Source organism: Chelonoidis abingdonii, chromosome 8 (genome assembly GCF_003597395.2).
Source record: "Chelonoidis abingdonii isolate Lonesome George chromosome 8, CheloAbing_2.0, whole genome shotgun sequence".
Taxonomy (NCBI): Eukaryota; Metazoa; Chordata; order Testudines; family Testudinidae; genus Chelonoidis; species Chelonoidis abingdonii.
This window is the reverse complement of record NC_133776.1, coordinates 34,588,196-34,610,429: the sequence shown is the minus strand read 5'-3', so window position 1 is coordinate 34,610,429 and position 22,234 is coordinate 34,588,196. Positions and strand designations below refer to the sequence as shown.

The 22,234-nt window shown below is 45.6% G+C and overlaps 1 protein-coding gene across 1 annotated transcript in view; it reads right to left on the bottom strand.

The window, feature by feature from the left end:
- Positions 1 to 15,218, bottom strand: part of PID1 (phosphotyrosine interaction domain containing 1) — a 156,819-nt gene extending 141,601 nt beyond the window's left edge. The window contains exon 1 of the mRNA XM_032766106.2: positions 14,887 to 15,218. Within this exon, the coding sequence (XP_032621997.1) occupies positions 14,887 to 14,916 (30 nt within the window). The 5' untranslated portion in view covers positions 14,917 to 15,218. The remainder of the gene's footprint in view (positions 1 to 14,886) is intronic.
- Positions 15,219 to 22,234: the final 7,016 nt, after the last annotated feature.

Genomic DNA, 22,234 nt, shown 5'->3' with positions numbered 1-22,234 from the left:
CTAGCTCAGGAACAATCATGCAACAAACCCGATGCCAACTTGCCCACATATCTACACCGGCGACAATCATCACAGGACCTACCAGATCAGCCACCATCACTGGTTCATTTACCGCACGTCCACCAATGTATATATGCCATCATATGTCAGCAATGCCCTCTCTATGTACATCGGCCAAACTGGACAGTCTCTACGGAAAGGATAAATGGACACAAACAGATATCAGGATGGCATATACAAAACCTGTAGGAGAGCACTTCAACCTCCCTGGCCACACTATAGCAGACCTTAAGGTGGCCATTCGCAGCCAAAAAACTTCAGGACCAGACTTCAAAGAGAAACTGCTGAGCTTCAATTCATCTGCAAATTGACACCATCTGCTCAGGGTTGAACAAAGACTGTGAACAAAAAAAAGGTGTATGCTGCCAATAAGAACATTTCTCCACCCTGTTTCACGCCTCAACTGCTAGAACAGGGCCTCATCCTCCCTGATTGAACTACCTCGTTATCTCTAGCTTGCTTGCTAGCATATATATACCTGCCCCTGGAAATTTCCACTCATTCATCTTGATGAAGTGGGTATTTCACCACGAAAGCTCTGATCCAAAACATCTGTTAGTCTATAAGGTGCCACGGATTTCTCTGCTGCTTTTACATGATTAAATATGCATCACACGTGTGGTTTTTGTTGTTTTGATGAGTGTAGTTTTACCTTCAATTGGTTTGATAATACTTCAGAATATATTAGGAAATGTATTGTAGTACATTCTTGAAAATAAATAGTCTAGTAGTTTAAACCATACCACAGATGTCTGTCATTAAATTTGCTGTTTTTTTTTGGTAAGAATTATCAAGTTCCAGATTAGCAGAGTGATCAGAAAAGTGCTACAGGAAAAGCATTTGGTCTTTCACATTTACTAATGACAACTCTTCACAGAATGATATTCTGAACTGGAAATAACAACACAGTACTAGTTTGGATGTTTTTGTTTTGGGGGCCAACAGGGGGGAGACAATGTATTTTACCGCTGCGGGTGATTTGAGCCATGACTAGAAGAAGAAAGAAGTCAAACAATAGTGATGGACAGTCATAAAAAAGGGATCTCCCGTTGTTTTCAATTATGCCAAAAGCCTTTTAGTGCACCCAAACCTGAAAACATGAAGTAGATGCAGAAGCACTTTAAAAATTATGATGTATTTAGTTCGAAATATTTAAATAAAGATGATACACAGAGTTTGATGCGTCAGTTATTAGTCATCGGGGGTAAACATACAGAGTATATGGGGGGACGCTGGTATTTGGTTATTGGTTAGCATATAATATACAGTCTGTAATGTCCCCAATGCGGGGTGTACGGTGGTGGGGTCAAGATACAGTAGGGGAGCAGTGAGGGTACATCGCTCATATAATGGGTTACACATAGCCATCATGATTAGAGTAGGCAGGCCGGGTAATGGGGACAGGGTGACCCTCACATGGTGGAATCCAGGTCGGTGGGTTCAGGACTTAGGGGATGTAGTTTAGTAGGGGGTTTAAGGTTTCCCCCTCCCCCCGTGGGTGCATGAAGCCACGACGGCTCACTCCTGGTATTGGCGGTGGCCGGTGATGTGTTCAATGTAAATGTCCCTAGACCACCGGATAGTGTCCGAGACCATCAAACGTCTCATGAGTCGCGCATAGCGACGGCCCACCCCACAGGCCCTAAGTACACGTTCGTTACAGGGGTCCCAGGCGCCTAGCGCCCCGACGATCAGGGCGTCGGTGTAAACCTCGTAGCCCTTTGCCCGCAAGGTGTCAGTCAAGGGGCGTATTTTTCGAGTTTACGGGCTCGGGCTTCGCGGAACGCCGGGGTCCTGTTCGAACGGGATCGTCACGTCGACGAGGATGATCTTTTTCCGCTCCGTGTCCGTGACGACGATGTCTGGGCGCAGCGGGCTGTCGGTGCCGGGGATGGTGCGGTTGACTGCAATCTCACCGAGGTGTGGGGCGATGGCCTTCACTAGGCGGTCCTGGACGGCGTTGTGGCGCAGCTGCCAGGCTCTGGCGTGGGGCTTGCAGCTGCACAGGACGTGGGGCAGGGTCTCCAGGGTGTACCCGCACTTCCTGCAGCGCTTGTCCCGGTTCCCGTGACGGATGGCTCCATTGAGCGGGACGCAGTTCAGCCGGGCGCGTGTGTATGAACCGCCAGTCGGCGAAGCGGGTGAAGCTGCCCGCGGGGAGGAAGTGGTTGCTGGAGTCCCACTTGCTGGTCACCTCAAAGGCCTTGCCCTGGTCGGGTTTTTTCCTCAGGGTGTCCACGTAGAGCGCGTGGACGGCGGCCTTCAGGGACTTCTCCAGCACGCCTCTGGCTCCGGGGCTGACGGTGATGCTGCCTCCTCCGTCTCGATCTGCGGCACCAGAACTCCCAGCTCCTGCCGCTCCTCGCTCCATACCCAGCGGCAGCCCAGTCGCTTCCCTAGTCGGCGCGTGGCGTTGCGGGCGCGGGACCACACGAGGCGATGTCCCCCCGTCTCGGGCGAATTCGCTTCCAGGGAGCCGCTCAGGAAAGTGGCTACATCCTGGCCGGAGGGTGGCCTGCCGATTCGCTTCTCGTGGCGGTGCGCAGGGCGGTCGCCGCGACGCTCTTTACTGTGGTGTCCGGGCACGTCAGGAGGCGGAAGGCGTGCGTGATGACCGCAATGTCACAGAGGTCTCCCATGCGGGGGACGTTGGCGCCACCGTGCCTGTGGGCAATGTATATGAGCTCGTTGCTGGCTCTCTGGGGCAGGGACAGCCACTTTTTGACCAGCTGCCGGATGGTGTTGTCCGCCTTGTTGAGGGGCACCTTTGCCACGGCGGAACCTCTCAGGACGAAGGCGATGCGGGGGATCAGGAAGTGTTGAGGGCGTTGATCTTCTGCCATGGCGCCAGCAGGGATGCGTCGATCTTGGTAGCGTCCTGCAGGATCTCCCGGATGGTGTCCCTCGGGGGTCTGCCGGACGCGGACGCCCGTCGGCGTGCCGAGGTGTTGGTACGCCTGCCCTTCGGCCAGGGGACGACGGGCTCGCCTGGATCTGGAACTCCGTCGCCAGCACCGAGTCTCTTTTGCTCCCGTCGACGTGGAGGGACGCGCACTTTTTGGCATTGAAGCGGAGACCCGTCCAGTCAGCGGCTCTCCCGATGTGTGTTGAGCATGCCCTGGAGCCTCTCGGGTCGTCCGCTATCAGGACCAGGTCATCCGCATAGGCCAAGACGCTCACCCTCTCGCCGTGCAGGTCGAAGCCGTCAGCGCCGTTGGAGATCGCCCGCAGGAGCGGCTCCATGGCGAGGTTGAAGATGATTGGGCTGAGGGGGCAGCCCTGCTTTACACCGCTGTGGATCGGGATCTCGGCGGTTTCCCCTTCGACCGAACGGATGGTGGTGCTGCAGTGTTCGTAGAGTTCCCGGATCAGGCAAAGGAAGGTCTCTGGCATCCCGAACTCCCGTAGAGTGTTGAAAATGTGGTGGTGGGGATGGACCCGAAGGGCATTGGACAGGTCGAGCCACGCTATCGCGCACTGCTTCCGTGCCCTCTTGGTCATCTGGAGGATGGTCTGGAGCAGGAAGTTGTGCTCGTAGCACCCCTCTGACGGCATGAAGCCCTTCTGGGCCGGGCTGATGGCTCCCCCGGTCGTTGCCCACTCCGTGATCCTGGCTGCCAGGCAGCCGGCGTATAGTTTGTACATCGTGGAGCAGAGGGAGATGGGTCTCCAGTTGCTGGGGTCGTCTCGCTCGCCCTTTTTGGATCAGGACGGTCATGGCTTCTTTCCAGGAGGTGGGAGACCTGCCAAAGCGCCGGCACAGGTTGAAGATGCGGAGAGCACGAGGCAGCCGGGTCTCGCTTCCTGAGCAGGCTGTAGGGGATGCCGTCCTTTCCGGGCGCGGTGTTCTTTGTTCTGGACAGCCTGGCTGCCACCTCTTTAGGAGTGAAGTCAGCCTCTAGGTTGTCTGTATCGGTGACGTGGGGCAGGGGGCCGAGGCACTCCGGGCGCGGCGCGTCGTTCCTGGGCATGCCGCCAAACACTCCAAGGAAGTAGCTGTAGAGGCGCTCGGCGGGATCGTGCAGTAGGACGGGGGACCATCGAGGACCTCTCGCATAGCCTTGGGGCGGTTTGTTCTGTAGAGTTTCTGTATCTTGGAGGCTGCTGCTGGGTCGTAGCGGTTGGTGTTCCTCCTTCCGGTTCCTCTGGAGGTGGCGGCATGATTCGGGCGGGCCGTCTGAAGGCAGGCCGGGTGGCCACTTGGTTCGGTGTCCTCTTTGAGGCAGCCTCTGTAGATAGCTCGTGGTGAGCCTGTCGACGAAGTGAGTTGAATTCGCCGAGGAAGCTGCCGCTTGGAGCTCCCGATCCAGGCGGCCTGCCATGGTGTGGCTGGCCTATGCCTTCGGCCGCCGTTCTACTCGGTTCCCTCGACCGTGCGGCGGTGGGTTTGCCCGCGTGTATCGGCGCTGCTCACTTGCGCTCAGGGGGCTTTCAGATGGTCCTTGAGGTACCCGACGGTGGGTAAGCACCGTTGTGTCTCCTCTCCCCTCTCCTACTCTAGGAGAAAATGTACCTGAATACTGTGGGTTTTACACACATGTAAATATAAGTAGGGAGAACAAAAAGGCTTACAAACAGCATGAATTAGGAAATTATACACCTACTCAGATCTGCTACAATGACCAATCGGACCATGGGTAGTCAGGCCACGAGTTCAGCCCATTGGTTAGACCTGTGTCCAAGACAAGCTGAGAGTCAGAAGCCTAATGCCAGAGCCAGCAGGTAACCAGAGTCCTAGGCCATAAGAGGAGCTGAGCATCAGTACCAGAGGGACAGAAGTCAAATGCCAGAGCCAGAGGATAACCCAGAATTGTAAGCCAAAGGTAGAGCAAAGGATCAAGGCCAGAAGGGAACAAAGGCTGGAGCCCAGAGCAGGCAACAGGTGAAGCAGGAGCAGGTTTAGAAACAAGGCTGGAATAGGGGGAGCAGACAAGCACAGCTGCAGATGTGGTACACACTAAGCAGCTACTGATCTGCTGTGGTTTACAAGCAGGGCTGCTAAAGCATCAGCCAATCAGATGCTGTGGCTACTCTGTCAGTTCTAAGGCAGTGCAGCCGGGTTCACTGATTACTTAGCAGTGGAGTTAGTCAGGGAGCAGGCCAGCACCTAATCCTAGCAGGTCTGACCCTGAACAGTTATTTAGAAGCAGTGTGTAGCATCATAATTCCAGAAGACTTTTAGGTCTTATAACAAACACCATTCTTCTCAAAGGCAGGCAAATGGAACCGTACTGGGCCCTTGATTGTTTTCAAAAACACTTCAGAACTCTATATGATGAACAACAAAAATAGCTGCCCCAGAAATTACAGCCACAACAAAGGTAATAGATTTCTGATCCTCACATTCTACGCCAGGAGCAGGAGGTATGTTTAGAAATAATTTAAAATGAAAGGTTTTGGAGAACTCCATGCATTGCTTGAAGTGGTATTACAGCTAAAGACTATGGGCCAATCTCATCAGCCTTCTGTTTACAACTATCAGTAAATTCTACAGCAAGAACCACTGCAAAGAGAATACATGAGAAAATACAGCAAGCCAGAGGATTAAGGTGCTGCTGTATGCATAAGGGAAGAGCAAATTTTAAACAAATACATCAAACACCCCTTGATGAGCATTCCAAGAGAAAAGACAAGGTATGTTCATATTCCATGCTTCCAGTGACATTTTCTTGATAGAAAATTAAATCAAATCAGAGGGACAATCAAAGACTAGGGATGAAGGGTGTTTTAAAAGAGACTTAGTCTAAGATCATTTTTACATAAGCATGATTAATAATATGTCTGTCTGACCAGCAGTGTGGGTAATCATAATCTCTTAAGCATCAGTGCATTTCTCTGCACAAGTGGCTTTGAAAAGTCATACAGCATTACATGAGTTTGTGTCCATAGTGTGCAAACAGTGCACTGTCCTATGCAATTACAAGAACCGTCATAGCTAAAAACAGGGTAAAAGTGAAGATGTTTCTACAGGTGAAGGAATAAGGCACAGTCAAAACATGCTCTTACTATATCATATTTTCAAGGCAATTCCAAAAACTTGGATATTTAAGCATCGCTATCCTAATTTTTGTTAAATCCACTGAATTCAGGAAAAAAACTTCCAGCAACTGAAAATACATCAGACAATGAATGATTCTTCATTAAACAGGAGGGCAATAAGACAGGCCTCATTCTGAAAGAAGTGGAGCATAGAGCTGAGTGACAAAGAAAGTATTGGCCACGGCTCATTCAGCAGGAACAGAAATTTATGCCACATTATTACAAAAATTATACCTTTCAACAGCACATCAACCTTTCAACACTAGGCTGTCATGACAGTGCTAGGTACAAACTCAACATCTGTTGGAACTGCACTCGCAACCATCTGTTCCAGAGGTATGAAGGTTACCAAATGAATCGGTTACATTTTCTGCAATCTGAATTTACCACAGACATTTTCATTGCCTTACTCTATCTCTGATGCCCTTACGTGATATGTGAGCTCTATTAATGATGTTGTTATTAGTGTTGAGTGTAATTATTGCATAAGCAACATTCAAACCTAATTTTCAAGAGAAAATCAATGGAACATGGGAGGGTTGATCATGTTAGAATGAATTGTAATTTTTATATGAGCTACCACATAACCGAAATGCATAGTTCTGTATGTAGTGTACAGTGGATACCAAGTGTATTCCACATACAAAGAGAATCATTCAAATCCTGATAGCACACCCAGATACTAAGAGACTCATTCTGTTTAAAAAGTTCAAACTGGAAGATACAAATATTTTCTCAGCAATTTTTCTTATTACTTTTTGATGTACCCCTGTACAGACTATACTGTACTGGTAGCAATGGTGAACTAATGCACATAGACCTAGGGGCACTATTTCTCAAATGCAGCCACCAGGGGGTTTCCCTGCAGCCAGGGCAGTTTCGGGAGCAGGGCGGAGAGAGAATCAGCCCCTTCCCTTCCTCCCTGTAGCTCCTGCATGCACTGCCTCTCTGGAAGTGAAGGTAGGACACACAACACTTAAAGACCAAGGGAGGAGGTGAGCAGTGAGGCAGGCAGGAGCCTGGTGAAGAAGTAAGGAGGTGAGTGACAAGCCTGCAGCAAGGTGACGAGGCAGGTGGGCAGTCTGGCTGCGAACAGGGGAGAGCTGAGGAGGCAAGCAGCGAGGCGAGTGGCTGGCAGGCAGGTGGGCCTGGTTGGGGAGTAAGGAGGTGAGTGGCAAGCCAGCAGCAGGGTGAGGAGGCAGGCAACGGGAGTCTAACTATGAGCAGGGGAGCGAGGAGGCGAGCAGTGAGGGAGCTGAGGAGGCAAACAGCAAGCCTGCAGCAGGGTGAGGAGGTGGGCATGGTGGTGGGGGGGTCTGGCTGCAAGCTGTGGGAGGTTAGGAGCCGAGCAGCGGGTGAGTGCGGATGAGGGGGCAAGCAGTGAGGTAAGTGGTGGGCCCTGGCTGCGAGCAGCAGGGCGAGAAGGTGAGCAGTGAGCCACCAGCAAGCAGGGGTTCTCACAGAGGGCCAGGGGTGTCCATGGCAGGGGAGTGAGGAGACAAGCAGTGGGTGGGTTGGTGGGAGGGGTAAGAGGAGGCGAGCAGCAGGCGCATGGGCAGCAGGTGGAGCCCCCCCTTGGGGAGGCTCACCCCTGACTCCACCCCTTCTGCCCACAGCCCCTCCCAGCAGCCAGAGCCCTGAGACCCCCTGCCATCTTGTAGCTGGAGGCACAAGACCCCCATCCGGAGAAGCCCCAAGTGGCCCCCCCTTGGTTGAAGAAGCCCCAGGCGGGCCAAAGCCCAGAGGGCCTCCCCCCCACTGCAGCCAGAGGAGCTTTGGACTGGCCGAAGCCCAAGCCCCGCCATCTGCCTGGAGGAGCCCCAGACCAGCTGCAACTATTCCTCCCCTCCCCAGACCCAAGCTCTTGCATCCTCTTGATATCACTCTCTTACATCTCTGTCTTTCATCTCCTCGACTAACTACCATTGTAACTAACACTTTGAAAGCGTGACTCCCTCCCCACCTCTGGTCTGTCTGACTGTTCTTTGGATTTCCCTTGTATTTATTCAGATTGTAAACTCTTTGTAGCAGGGACTTACTCTCTTTACAATCTTCCAGCCTCATCATTGGTGACTTCAACTTCTGTGCTGACATCCCATATGACTCCTTAGCATCCTGGCTCTTCACTTTCTCCTCCTAGTCTCTTTCAACACTGGATCAATTTTCTCACACACCAAAATGGCCCCTTCACTTGAGCTTGTCTTCACTAAATATAGTTCAATTTCTAATTCCTTAGTAGCTGATTTACTTTTGTCTGACCACCATCTTGTTTTCTTCAACATTGCCCACACACCCCACCCCTCCATCCATGGCCTCCAGTCCATCCTTCTCCATGGCTTTCCAATGCATTCCTTCCTGCTAGCTCTTATGTTGACTCAGATGTTGATTCACTCTTCCCCCACCTTACACTCCTTTGCCCACTCTCCCAGAACAAACACCTCCCAGTCAAACGCATTTCTCCCTCTGCATCCACATCCCCCTGATCATATTCTTGTACTGCTAGGCACCTCTGCACAACACCACACAGAGGTCCTCCACTACACATTTGCTCTTTCCTCCTTCAACTCTGTCATATTCCTAGACAAGCAATACTAATTCTCCACCCTCAATGATTCCCTTTCCCACAAACTCAGCAGCCTATTCACCAGCTGACTCTCCTTATATCCTCCCCTGCTGTTGAGCCCTCCTCCTGCAGGCAGGCTATTGCCAATCTTTTCAGAGAAAAGAATGAGAAGATCTGACATGATCTCATGCTCCCTCTCTTTTCTGCCTACACCCTTCAACACTTCTTTGTACTCCTCCCCCTTCCTCCTCTAACCGCCTCCCCTCTCCTTAGCTTCTCACTCTCATTGTTTCCTACCCCTCATGATGCAAACATGCATGGTCTCTCCATCCTTACAAAAAAGTTTTAGCCTCATTCCCTCTCCAGTTACCACTCTTTCTCCATTAAGTTAACTGATTGCATCACCTACTATTACTTTCTTCAGTTTCTCTCCACCTGCTCCATCCCCTCCCATAAGGCTTCTGTCCTCCATTCCACTGAAACCATTCTCATTGAGTTCTCCAATAATCTCCTCTTCAAATCTCTGTCACTTCCCTTTAGCTACTCTAAACGGCACCAATCACTTCTTCCTTCTTACAATTTTGTTCTTGCTTGGTGTTCATGACTCTGACCTCTCATGGTACTCCTACCTTTCTGAACACTTCATTTTCACCAGCTCATCCTCTTAACTCCCATTCTCAGTTAGGGTCTCACAGGGCTGCCCCCTTAGCCCAGACATCATCTCCAGGTAGTCCCTTTGTCTAGGTGATCTCATCCACTCACACAGATCCAACTACCATACTCATGCTGATGATTCACAAACTCTCCCTCCAGTCCTGACCTGTCTTCTGCCATCAAATCTCTGATCTCGGTCTGCCTCCGACATCTCCTTATGGATATCTTGCTATCAATTTAACATGAACAAAACTGAGATTCACATCACCTCTGCTCCCTCACCGCAAATTGTCAGTTGACAATGGCTAAGCAGGAGGTTAGTAAGGATTACTATATTATAGGCAGGGTGGGCATCCCTTTGTGTCAAGGATGTGTCTTTTGCCGTCCCAATAAAAATCCACTCAAACTTGGCCATGTTATAAACCTTTGAAAAAATCTCCATTTGCACATGCTCCGTAGAGACTTATTAGAGATTAGCAGCTAAATTCTCAAAGATTCAATCCCCTCTCGTCTCCCATGTGCTGGCTGGACTGGGTATGCACCACCCCCACAGCATGACTGAGCATGATCCAGCCCAGAGCTGCAGGGGCTGTGAGAAGCACCTTCCCTGCAATTGCTGCTCTTAGCTGCTGTGCCCCTTTGCAGCAGCAGGAGCAGGGACTGAGTAAAGGAAGACTCTTGCTCCTGTGCTCTCAATTTCTGCACCACTGGCACCCAGGCAGTGTGGAGGAGGGATCTGTCTAATTCAAAATCAGGGGGGAAGAGAACTGGACAGCTGGGGTGATAAAGGGAGAAGACTGGGGCATGGACCCTGGGACAGAAGTGAGAAAATGACATTGGACAAGAAGTTGAAGGAGGGAGAACACTAGGATTGGAAACAAGTAATGGAGAGGGACAGTAAGATTGGACATGGAGTCTGTGGGAATAGGAGATTGTGACAAGGAAACAGAGTGGAGTAGGGAGGACACTGAGATCAGATGAGGCACCAAGGGCTGGGAGGAAGGATGTAGACAGACTGGCTGGGCAAAGAGCCTAGGATGAGGTGCCTAGAACGGAGAGCCAGGGCAGGAGGAGACTAGGACTAAGATAAGGAGCCCGGGAGGGCAGGGAGGGAGCTGTAGAGCTTGACTAAATGAGCAGACCAGGACTGGAATAAGGAGCTAGAATGTTGGGGTGAAGAAACAGGACTGGAACAGGGACATGCTAGAGGGGCAGATGGAACCAGGCTTGGAAAGAACAGAAGCAGAAGGGTCTGTGATTGCTAGAGAAAACTCTCTTCCAGAACCTGAAATGGAACCCAAGAAATCCATGTCTTATCACTTCTCTGCTGAGAGCAAATACCTATGAATCCTCTGGTCAAGTGCCCCATCTCCCGCTCTGGTGCTAGTCCACATACAGCAGAGGTCCCCAAACTGTGGGGGTGGGGCACAGAGAAATGTTCAGGGGGCCATGCAGTAGGGCCCAGGCCAACCCACACAGGGAGCAGGGAGGGAGCACCATCCAGCCCCACTCTACTCCCAGCCTGACTCCAGACCCAAGCCATAGTTCCACTTGACCCTGCTCTTCCTGTAGCCCAGCTCTGCCCTCCAAAAAACAAAAAAAACTATGTTAAAACAACATGATTTACATTGCAAAGTCAAACATTCAAAAGTTAGGAAACACCAGATTTATGATTGCCCATGCAACCTTATTTCTGTTCCATTGTATGTATACATTATGACCCAGTCTTTAATTACATAATTACATACTGTTTATCAGCAGGATGGATGGTGCTCACTGAATGAGTAGCTATTAAATATTTTGTTTTACCCTCATTGCTCAATGTGTGGCCCCATGGTTTATTTACTACACAGTACTCAAACCCTGCTCTGAATACAGAATTATTAATTTCCTCGTGGGCTTTTCTATACACTTATCACTATAGGAGCTGACTGCTCCACAGACATCAATGAATTTCTTTCTACAACAGCGCTGTTAAGTGAAGTAGCAGTAGTATTATCCCCATTTCACAGACAGGCAGGGAACTGAGGCATAGAGAGATTAAAGCTGAAAGTCTCTAATTCTGGATGCCCAATTTGTGATGCCTAGGGCCTGATTATTCAGAATAGTTAGCAGTCTATAGCATTTTATATGTTCAAAGCACGGCTCCCAGCTGCAGCTGTGAGTGTTCAGCACTTTGGCAAATCAGACTTCAGGTGCCTCAGACTGGGCACCTAGAGAAAATGGGGAATACCCAATTAGAGATCATCTATAAAATGTTTGCTTTACACGACTTTCCTGTAGCACCAAATAGGGACTTGGTCTCATTCATTACACACTTTTCACATTCACATTACACACTGGAACAAATGAAACAGGGGTCATACAAACAAGTCTCCTTCATTAAATAACCCTCAGCCCTCCCTAGAACAGGTCCATCCTGTATGATGAATGAGACAAGAGTTCTATGGAAAAAATGGCCAAGTATAATGAAAATACAGACTGTATCCTAATATACATGCACAAAGGAGCCGAATTAAAGTTTCACATGCATTTTCTACGTTGGAGCGCTTGATTCCGCAACCTAACATTCTTTAAATATAATGTTGTATATATTTATGCTAAAGTATTAAACTTATTTTATATTTTAGACATCTTCTAATTCTACAAAGTGTGCACTCAGCCAATCAATGTAATCACCTTTTCATTCATTATGCCCACTCATTACACCTGGTTTTTATTTAGGCCCCTACTCTGCATGTGCTCAGCTTTATGCAGTGTGAGTAGCCCTATTGACTTCATTGAGACTACTTACAGTATGTCAAGTTCAGCATGTGCAAAAGTCTTTGCAGGATCAGGGCCTGAGACTAAGTTCTTCAGGGCAGATATTGTCTTTTACTATGTGATTATAAAGAGTCTGCACAATGGGGCATCTAGTCATTACTGGAGAATAAATAAATAACATGCCATCATGATTAATTTCATTCACAAGTCACATTTCAGGCACACACTGAGTCCTATCCATTGAAATTGCATTCCTTGATCTGGCTAAGAAGCATGGATTATTACTGTTACTGACTAGTTGAGATTAAAACTCCTAAAAACTTGATCATACTTGGCTTTAATATCAAATCAGAGCATGTCTTTGAATTTTCTGCTTTCTGGTATCAAAACAAGTCTTTCATTCCAACTGCAGAAGTAATACAAATATTTTAATATGCTCAACTATTTCTCATTAGATATTTGTTTTGGAAACTGTCTGAAGTTGCTATAGTGGAACTGCAAAGTAAGCTTTATTTTGTCTTACTTTCTGCAAGTCTCAAGTTTCCATGTGTATTTATTTATATGAATTTATTCATAACATATATTTAAGAATAAGGGGACACATGTCAGGCAGGTAGGCCTAAAACTAGATCTACTAGCTTTGGTTTGGTTTGCCGGCACACTATTTCCCATCATGCCACCATCCCTCCACACTGCCTTCCTGCTCCCTTGTCAGGAGAGGGGTGTTGAAATATATATATGGCTTCTGAATTCCAAAGGGGAAGAAAGCAAAATTCTTGTATATTTCATTAGCCTTCCTGGTCATAAGAAAGAAGAATAGACACAGAGTAGAGAGACACATGCCTACTTACCTACCTACCTTCCTTCCTTCCTTCAGATTTGCTGTTGGCAGGTTGCCTTCCAGAAAAGATAGCTGTAAAATTGTTTGAAATCTTTCATTTTGAAGATCTTACGGGGGTTTTAGACTAGTTACTGTATAATTATGTTTAAGGTACGCTAAATTTTGCATCTGTCAACTCTGTCATTAATGGTATTTTTCATAAGATTTTATAAAATTTAACCATTGTCTTTAATGATGCAGGCCCTTTCTTCATTATATTACAAATTTTATATAAACCGATTTAAGAAAAGACTAGTAACGTGTCAAAGAATACAACAAGAAGCACTAGAAGCAACAGTTGTATAGCCAAATAATCACAGAATGAAAGCTGATATTTCTAATATGGAAATATCACAAAGCAGAATATATGCCAGAATAATTCAGTTGCCAAGTCTCATGGGCTTTGGAACCCACACACTTCCCTAAGTAAAACATGCTGTGCATGAATAACTTAAATAGATTTAAAAAAAAAATCAAACACATTCAGAAGAGCAAGAGCCCAAAGTCACAAAGAAAGCACATCAAAGAATTTTGACTACTACCATGACATGATCTTCAAAGTGATGCTGCATCAGTACCTCTCTCTCACTCACACACACACACAGGCCTCGATAGATAAGTGAAAAGTTAAAATAAACTTACATTGCACTCAATTAGGTGCTGTATGAATGCAGATTTGTATTCAAATAAGGCCTTTCAGAACATTTATTAGTATCACCACAGCATCCCAGAGTAGAGTTCCTTATCTGAGGCTTGATTATTTGCAACAAATATGTAAATGTGTTATCCCACCCCATTTATAATCTCCCTTGAAATTTAGAGCGTCCGTGATCCAGCTGGAATCTTCAATATTACAAGATATTGATACTCTCTAAACAGGTCACTCCTCACTGCAAAAATGAATTCAGTCTGCGAACTTTACTTACCACTTTTCATGAGGGTTATATGTTTACTTACTGATCTCTAAACTTCAAGTTAAATCATTATTCTGCACGCCTCAGTAATGCTACTTGTCCCCTTCTTTCAGTATATTTTCTTTTTGCCCTATGCTTTCAAATTCATTCTGCCTTAAAGGTTATTTTATTTTGCCACTTAAACAGTTCTTCAAAGTTTACTATGAGATTTAACGCTGCTTTAGGCATGCCAAAAAGTTTGTTTGTGGGATTGTGTAAATTCATCTGGCAATTTGTCTGGCTGACCATCTGGAGAACATTTCAGAGCAAAAAACAGGGAGCAAAACCCTGCAGTAAGGACAACCCTGGGCCTGAGCCCCCTGAGACCTTAATACTTGTCACTGATGACTCCTGCAAATAACTGGACAGTCCAATTTTCGGTATTGCTCAATCCCATATACTCTCCTGCACCCGCCATCCAAATCCCAGTAAACAACATTTTCCTGTTTGTATGCAGGAGTCAATGAATTGGCTGGCCCAATACCTGACTAGTTTTGATTCTTTATAAACTTTTCCCCTTAGAAAGAAAGAAAGAAATGGAAAGGAGTTGCAATATCCAGAAAGAAAATTAAAATCCTATTTTCAGGATAAGCATAAATTTAGAGAGAGAACATGATAAATGCAAACCCAAAGATTTTCAAATCATCTGTTCTTTCTTTGTAAAAGACAAAAACAAAAAACAAAACAAAACCCTACACCCACATCTGGATTCAAGAAGGCCAGCCCCGGACCTGTAAATCCTGTCAATGGAATGCAATGTTAAATTGTTGGGCAGAACTACACACAGAGAGACCAGATGAAAGTTGAAAGCGTGATCTAGGCACGGCCATGAGGATGGCGGGGAGCGAATTCAAGACAAGGTCTTACCAATGCCCCCTACATATTTTTGACACAAATCCTACAATCACATGATCCTGTTCCTTTACACAAACGCCAGCCCCGCCTCAGTTTCTCCTCCTCCCCGCCTCTCTTACCTGCAGTCTCTCGGTTGCCGGCTGCCACATATTTCACCCTCTCTGGTTCTGCGGGGGAGAGGAGGACACTGTTGATTGCGAGCTGGTGTTCAGTTCTCCAGGCTCGCTCACATCTGTTTGGGGTGGCAGCGAGGTGCGATCAGTCCTTCAGCAGCCGGGGTACAGGCCAGTGCCCAGGCAGCCAGGGACAGACTCCAGCTGCGGGAAGTCTGGTAACTTGCACCCCCGGGTTCTCCGCCGGCTCCTCTGCCAGCCGCGCTGAGCGGTCCTATTGCACCAGCGAGCGGGACGCTGAGCTCCGCCGGCGGCCCGCCCAGTGCAGCAGCAGCGACAGCAGCAGCGCCCCGGCCTCTGGTCCCTCCCACGGCCCCGCCCCCGCTAGCCAGCGCATCTCTGATGAGTCCCCCTCACCCTCCTCTTCCTCCTTCCCCGCAGCCAAGCCGGGCTACGCTCCAGTGCTCCGGACTCGAGCCCTACGCGGAGGCTCAGCTTGCTGCAGACTGGAAGGCTGCTGCAGCCGAGCACAAATGCATGATAGTTTTGGCACGGGTGAGACACGTATCACCCGTTTCAAACCAATCTTTGGATTAAGGCATGACTGAGCGTCTGCAGGACCCCAAAGCCACGCTCCGTGTGTCAGGTAGAGCGTCCCAACAATAGCAGAGCTGCTTGCTACGCAGGATATACTGTTATGACATATATGATATGTTTAGCATGCATCTTGCCTTCTGTTGTGGCACACACGATCTATATATAGCATCCATCCTGGTTCTGTCATGACATATGTGATATATAGCCTTAGTACTGAGAGGTTAAAATCACAGGCGTCTCCCAGCACCATGAGGTATACGGTGTGTGTGTATTTAGTATTCTTGACTTGCGTGGCATATTTAGCATGCAGCACATTTTTATATCCACACTATAAACAGCATTTATACTTTTGGATGCAGGACACTCTTTTGGCAATTAAAAAATGAGAATAACTTTAAAATTAGGATTACATTTTACAGAATGCTTGCTCACGTTTCTGATAAAGTAGATTGATTATGTTCAGCTGTAACATGAGCTCCTACTGAAACTTCTCATCCCTTCCATGTGGAACAGTAGGTGAGTGTAACAGAGACATCTACTGGCTAGTGGAGTAGCATGTTTTCTCAGAGGCACAGGTCTTCTTTGGACTAGGGTAAAACAGCTCCCTGGGTGTAGCTGGGAATATGGTTTAATATTTCCTAGAGGGACCATTTCTTATACCAAATAGCAATGTTTGTTTTCTTCTTCATTAGGCCTTTTAAGATGCTGCTAGGTCACTGTGTAACTACACCATTTACCTTAATGATCATTAGGGCTGTCAAGTAATTTTAAAAAATGAATCACGATTAAAAAATTAATCACAATTAATAGCATGATTAATCGCCTTGTTAAAAAATAATAGAACACAATATATTGAAATAGAAAATATCCAAAACTACTTTTTTCAAATATATTGATTTCACTTACAACACAGAACATAAAGTGTATAGTGCTCACTTTATATTTATTACAAATATTTGCACTGTATAAAACAAAAGGAATACTATTTTTCAATTCACCTATTACAAATACTGTAGTGCAATCTCTTTATCATGAAAGTTGAACTTACAAATGTAGAATTATGTACAAAAAAACCCTGCATTCAAAAATGAAAATGTAAAACTTTAGAGCCTATAAATCCACTCAGTCCTACTTCTTGTTCAGCCAATCGCTCAGACAAACAAGTTTGTTTACATTTGCAGGAGATAATGCTACCTGCTTCTTGTTTACAATATCACCTGAAAGTGAGAACAGGGTTCGCATGGCACTGTTGTGGATAGTGTCCCAAGATATTTATGTGTCTGATGCACTAAAGATTCATAGGTCCTTTCATGTTTCAACCACCGTTCGAGAGGACATACATCCATGTTTATAACAAGTTTTGCTCAATAACCATCCAAAGCCATGCAGACCAATGCATGTTCATTTTCATCATCTGCGTCAAATAATACCAGCAGAAGGTTGATTTTCATTTTTTGTGGTTCGGGTTCTGTAGTTTCCACACTGGAGTTTTGCTCTTTTAAGACTTCTGAAAGCATGCTCTACACCTTGTCCCTCTCCGATTCTTAAACCTTGGGTCGAGTGCTGTAGCTATCTTTAGAAATCTCACATTGGTACCTTCTTTGTGTTTTGTCAACTCTGCAATGAGAATGTTCTTAAAACGAACAACATGTGCTGGGTCATCAGCCGAGACTGCTATAACATGAAATATATGGCAAAATGCGGGTAAAATGTAGGAGACATACAATTCTGCCCCAAGGAGTTCAGTCACAAATTTAATTAATGCATTATTTTTTAAATGAGCATCATCAGCATGAACTCATGTTTTCTGGAATGGTAGTCGAAGCATGAAGGGGCATACGAATGTTTAGCATATCTGGCACTTAAATACCTTGCAATGATGGCTACAAAACTGTCTGTTCTCACTTTCAGGTAACATTGTAAATAAGAAGCATGCAGTATTAGACTCCCGTAAATGTAAACAAACATGTTTGTCTTAGCAACTGGCTGAACAAGAATAGGACTGAATGGATTTGTAGGTGCTAAAGTTTTACATTGTTTTGTTTTTGAGTGCAATTATGTACAGGTAACAAAAAAAATCTACATTTGTAAGTTGCACTTTCACAATAAAGAGATTGCACTACCGTATTTGTATGAGGTGAATTGAAAAATATTATTTCTTTTGCCATTTTTACAGTGCAAATATTTGTAATAAAAATAACAAGATAAAGTATGCGCTGTCTACTTTGTATACTGTGTTGTAATTTAAATCAATATATTTGAAAATCCAAAAGTATTTAATAAATTTCAATTGGTATTCTATTGTTTAACAGTGCAATTAAAACTGTGATTAATCACGCTGAATTTTTTCATTGTGATTAATTTTTTTGAGTTAATTGCGGGAGTTAACTGCGATTAATCGACAGCCCTAATGATCATATTGTATATGATGTCACACCTACCTTGTGAGCTCCTGGATGTGGTGTGTTTTCAGGGCACAGGGATTAGCCGATGTGTGTTCAGAACTGCAGTGCAGTTAGCTGGCTACACCACTTTATTTTTTGAATTTATGATGTTTCTACTACAATTAAGGGCACAACACTGCATCTCTGAGGCTGCTGCTTACCTCAGTGTCCAATGCAAAGAGCCTATAACAACAGAAAATCCATGCCTGGAGTGTGCAGTAGGTAGTTTTACTGGGAGATGATCTGACAGCATATCCCTGACAAAGCATCTGGAGTATCAAAATGAATAAGGAGAGATAATGTCATTAAGGAGGAGAAGACCTTAAAAACTGAGCTCCTGCTTGTGCTATGGGGACATAAAATATCCCATGGCACTTTTCCTAAGAGAGGTAACTTGCCCCAGTATCCTTGTCCAACCCTGCCTCCCCTCCCCAACTCTATGACATGCTGTGATGATCGATTCCCGTCTCTTGCCCTAGAGTGGCTGCATTTCAGTGGTGCTGTATTCACGTCATTAGCCAAAAAGAGTTTTGGATTCTTTGGGATGGTGCAGAAGTTCTACACTGCTCAGAATTTCTCCTGGGATTATTAAAATTAAAACAATCTGCAGTGCACCTTGAGCTTTATCTATAAATATGTCTATATTGTGTACAGCAGGGTATAGGCTGCAATAGCTTCACTTTCCATTCATTATAGCCCACCTCTATCCACATGCAAAGGAACGGGAGAGAGAAAATGCATGGGATTCCCCCACAAAAAATGTAGCAAACATTAACTGTGGAGAATTTGAGTCCATCATACACAATAGCTAACAAAAAGATAGCCATTCAAAAATACTAAACCTTAACATGTATGGGTATGGCAAATTAAGGTAACCTGTAAGAATATTCGATAAACCCTATTGCTCATAAATTTGCCTAGCAATACTGAGATGCAAAAATTCACATTACGCATTCTCATAACAACCCTAATTCTGACCCACATTATGTACTTACACGCACAAGGGTGCATCTACACTGCCAAGTAAGCCTAGGGTTCGAACTCAGGTTCAAGCCTAACCTCCTTAAGGAGGGAGACACGCAGCCACAGACTTGCTAAAGGTCGTCAGGCTAGGAGCTCTTATAAGGTGGGAAACAGCAGGAGCTCCTCCCCACTTACCTGCAGGAGACTTCCTTCTTCTACAGAGTTTAGGAATTCCACAAAAGAGAAAAGTCTCCATACTTCTCTCCTGTGGAGTTCCTGATCTGTACAGGGGAGAAGACCTTTTCCCCTGATGTGATGCCTCACACCTCTACTACACCAGTCAGTCACATTTCTCCCTGAATCCCTTAAGAATTAACATATACAATGTTGTTATGCTTGACTTTGATATGTAAATGTTCCATACATCTGATTCTGATGGATGTTTATAAATGGCATAAAAAAAATGGTGAGCATGTGAAATGGCTTTAGTGACTATTGATAATTACTGTTTACCAGACTCCTGAATATTCAATAAGGTGCAAAAAAGCCCAGAAGGTCCCTGTGATATAGAACAGGGTGCAAAAGCTAGAAGAGTCCAAAAATATGTCCAAGGGAAACTTCCAAAAAGAGTCAAGTATCAGAGGGGTAACTGTGTTAGTCTGGATCTGTAAAAGTCGCAAAGAGTCCTGTGGCACCTTATAGACTAACAGATGTATTGGAGCATGAGCTTTTGTGGGTGAATACCCACTTTGTCGGATTTGTGCCATTACATGCATCTGACGAAGTGGGTATTCACCCACGAAAGCTCATGCTCCAATACATCTGTTAGTCTATAAGGTGCCACAGAACTCTTTACCGCTTTTCTAAAAAGAAGAGGTTTTTACTATCTTCAGCTTCGTATACAAGACCTTGATTTCTTGAGAGGCTGAGAAATCTAGCTCCATCCAGCATGTGCTTAACTTTAAGGAGGTGACTAGTCACATGGAAGCCAATGTGCTTAAGTGTTTTGCTGGATCAGGGCAACAGTGCTCAGTGCCTTGTAAGATTGAACGCTGTTTTTAAACTTTCTTGAAAACAGCCAATCTGCACCTTAATCGGAAACATATGTATTAAAGCAAATAAAGGTTTGCAGCTTCAATTTTCAAGACACTAAAATCTCGATTAGAAGGGGGCTGAATGCAGACTGAATCACACACATCAGAATGCAGCCTGAATCAGAGACCCACTGCTGACACCTCCACAGTCCTATGGAGATAAAAACCTAAGAAGAGAGTGTCCAGCATCTTTTAAATATCAAACCAGAATATTTGCCAGAGCTCTCCTTTGTAGATTTTCAAAGTGAACAGGATGTTGTGGTTTGTCTCCTTGACCCCTCTGTCTTCTCACTAACATTTACATTCTTTGCCGCTCTCCGCACCAGAGGTATTTTCTGAAAGCTTCTCTCTCTCTCAAATAAACCTTGAAAACAATTTCATTGTTCCCCAATGTAACAATCAATTTACCAGGCACTCTAGACTGAATCAGATGGGACTCTCTATAATCCAGCCTGCTGTCAATTGATGGTCCACAAAGGAAGCTTAGAATCCACTGCAATTAGCAAAGTGATGGAACATATGGGTTGGGGTTCATCTTTATTTCTTAATTTACACAACTTTTATACAACCTAAGACAATTGAAAAAGCTGCATTAACTAATTAATGGGTTCTGCTAGCACGTGGCAAAACCGTCACTGAAATGAACAAACAGAAGCCAGTCTCCATTGTTTTGACTACCAGGACAATGTTCATGCAATGCAAAAGAAAACTTGTCTGTTGTGACTATTTTGCATGTCATTATTATCTAAGATAGCAAGGTACAAATGCTTTTACACAAACCTATCACCAACCAGACTGAAAATCTCTGAACCAAGTAATACTGGTCATGTTTTTAATGGTTTTTTTGGAGGGAGGGGAAATGATATTGGTCAAGGTCATCCTTTAATGGTTCCAAATCTTTACACCAGTGACATCATTTGCTATGAGATAAGAGGGGCAGATGCCCACCTCCCCCCTACTGACATTGATTTGCCCAGCCGGACTTTTCGTAGGTCTATATGCTCCAATATGTCTTCTATTTCTGGCCTTCCACCTCCTGACTTTCCAGGATGTAATATATATGCAGAGTTGTTGTAGCCGTGTTGGTCCCAGGATATTAGAGAGACAAGTGAGGTAATAACTTTTATGGACCAACTTCTGTTTGTGAGGGAAACACACTTTTGAGCTACACAGAGCTCTTCTTCAGGTCACCTGCTAATAAAAGATATTAACTCACCCACCTTGTCTCTCCAGGAGATAGAATGTTCTAGGTGATACTATATGCTGACACAGTTTTGACCCTCTCCCCTAGAATTTTTCTGAAATGACTATCCACAGAACTGATGTAAGGAGGGAGGCAAGTATGAAAATATAGTTAGGGACCAAGACTTCTCAAATGTTCACAGGGTTAAAAAAAACATCTCGTCAGGAAAACATGCTTCTTTGGGGTCCTATTCTGTACATAATTCTGCTTTTCTTCTCAATGGTAGCCCATTAGCCTGTTCTTGTGTAGCATACATATCAAATGGTTAATTTGTATAAGGCCACTGCTTCCACAGACATCTTGCAACAGTGTTACAGTCTCAGCCAATGAGAATGTGTCCTGATGAAACTGGCCATGCTACTGGAAAAGAGGTTCGGAACCGGACAGTGCTAGAGCTCAGGCAATTGTCAGATGTCATAATTCTTCTCTAATTTTCCCCAGATTTACTAATATTTTAATTCATCCACATCTTCTTTTGGGCATCTGAGTTGTTTCACCATTATACAATTTCTTACTCTCAGCCAATGAGAAATCTTTTTTCTAAAAAAAGAAATACATAACTACAAACAAACCTGTGTGGATTCATATTTCCAGTGTTCCAGATATTTACCTGTAGGAAGATGTAGGTCTTTTCCTATTAATTTTTCCCCCTTGTCACAGGGTCCGCACAGGCTTCCACTCTCTCGTGCCTGTGCCCTGTGTTGACTGGTTAAAATAAAGAGTCCCCACACCTTCTTTGGTGCTTCACCCTTGTGTCTTTATTTACAGTGCAACGGTGTTATCCCCCTTTTCCCCCACCAATAGCTGTCCCTAGTCAGACCCTCCCAGGGTCTCCTGGCTCACGAGGCTCCTTTCCTTTGGCAAGGCGACAGAGATGTAACCCTCCTATCCCCTCCCAGGCTAGCCTTCCTGACTGAGCTTTCCCCTGGGCTTTTATAGCCCTCCTCCTCTTCAGCCCAGCTGTTGCTATTCAACTCTACTTGTTAGGGCTTGCAGCTGGGCTCTCTGCTGAC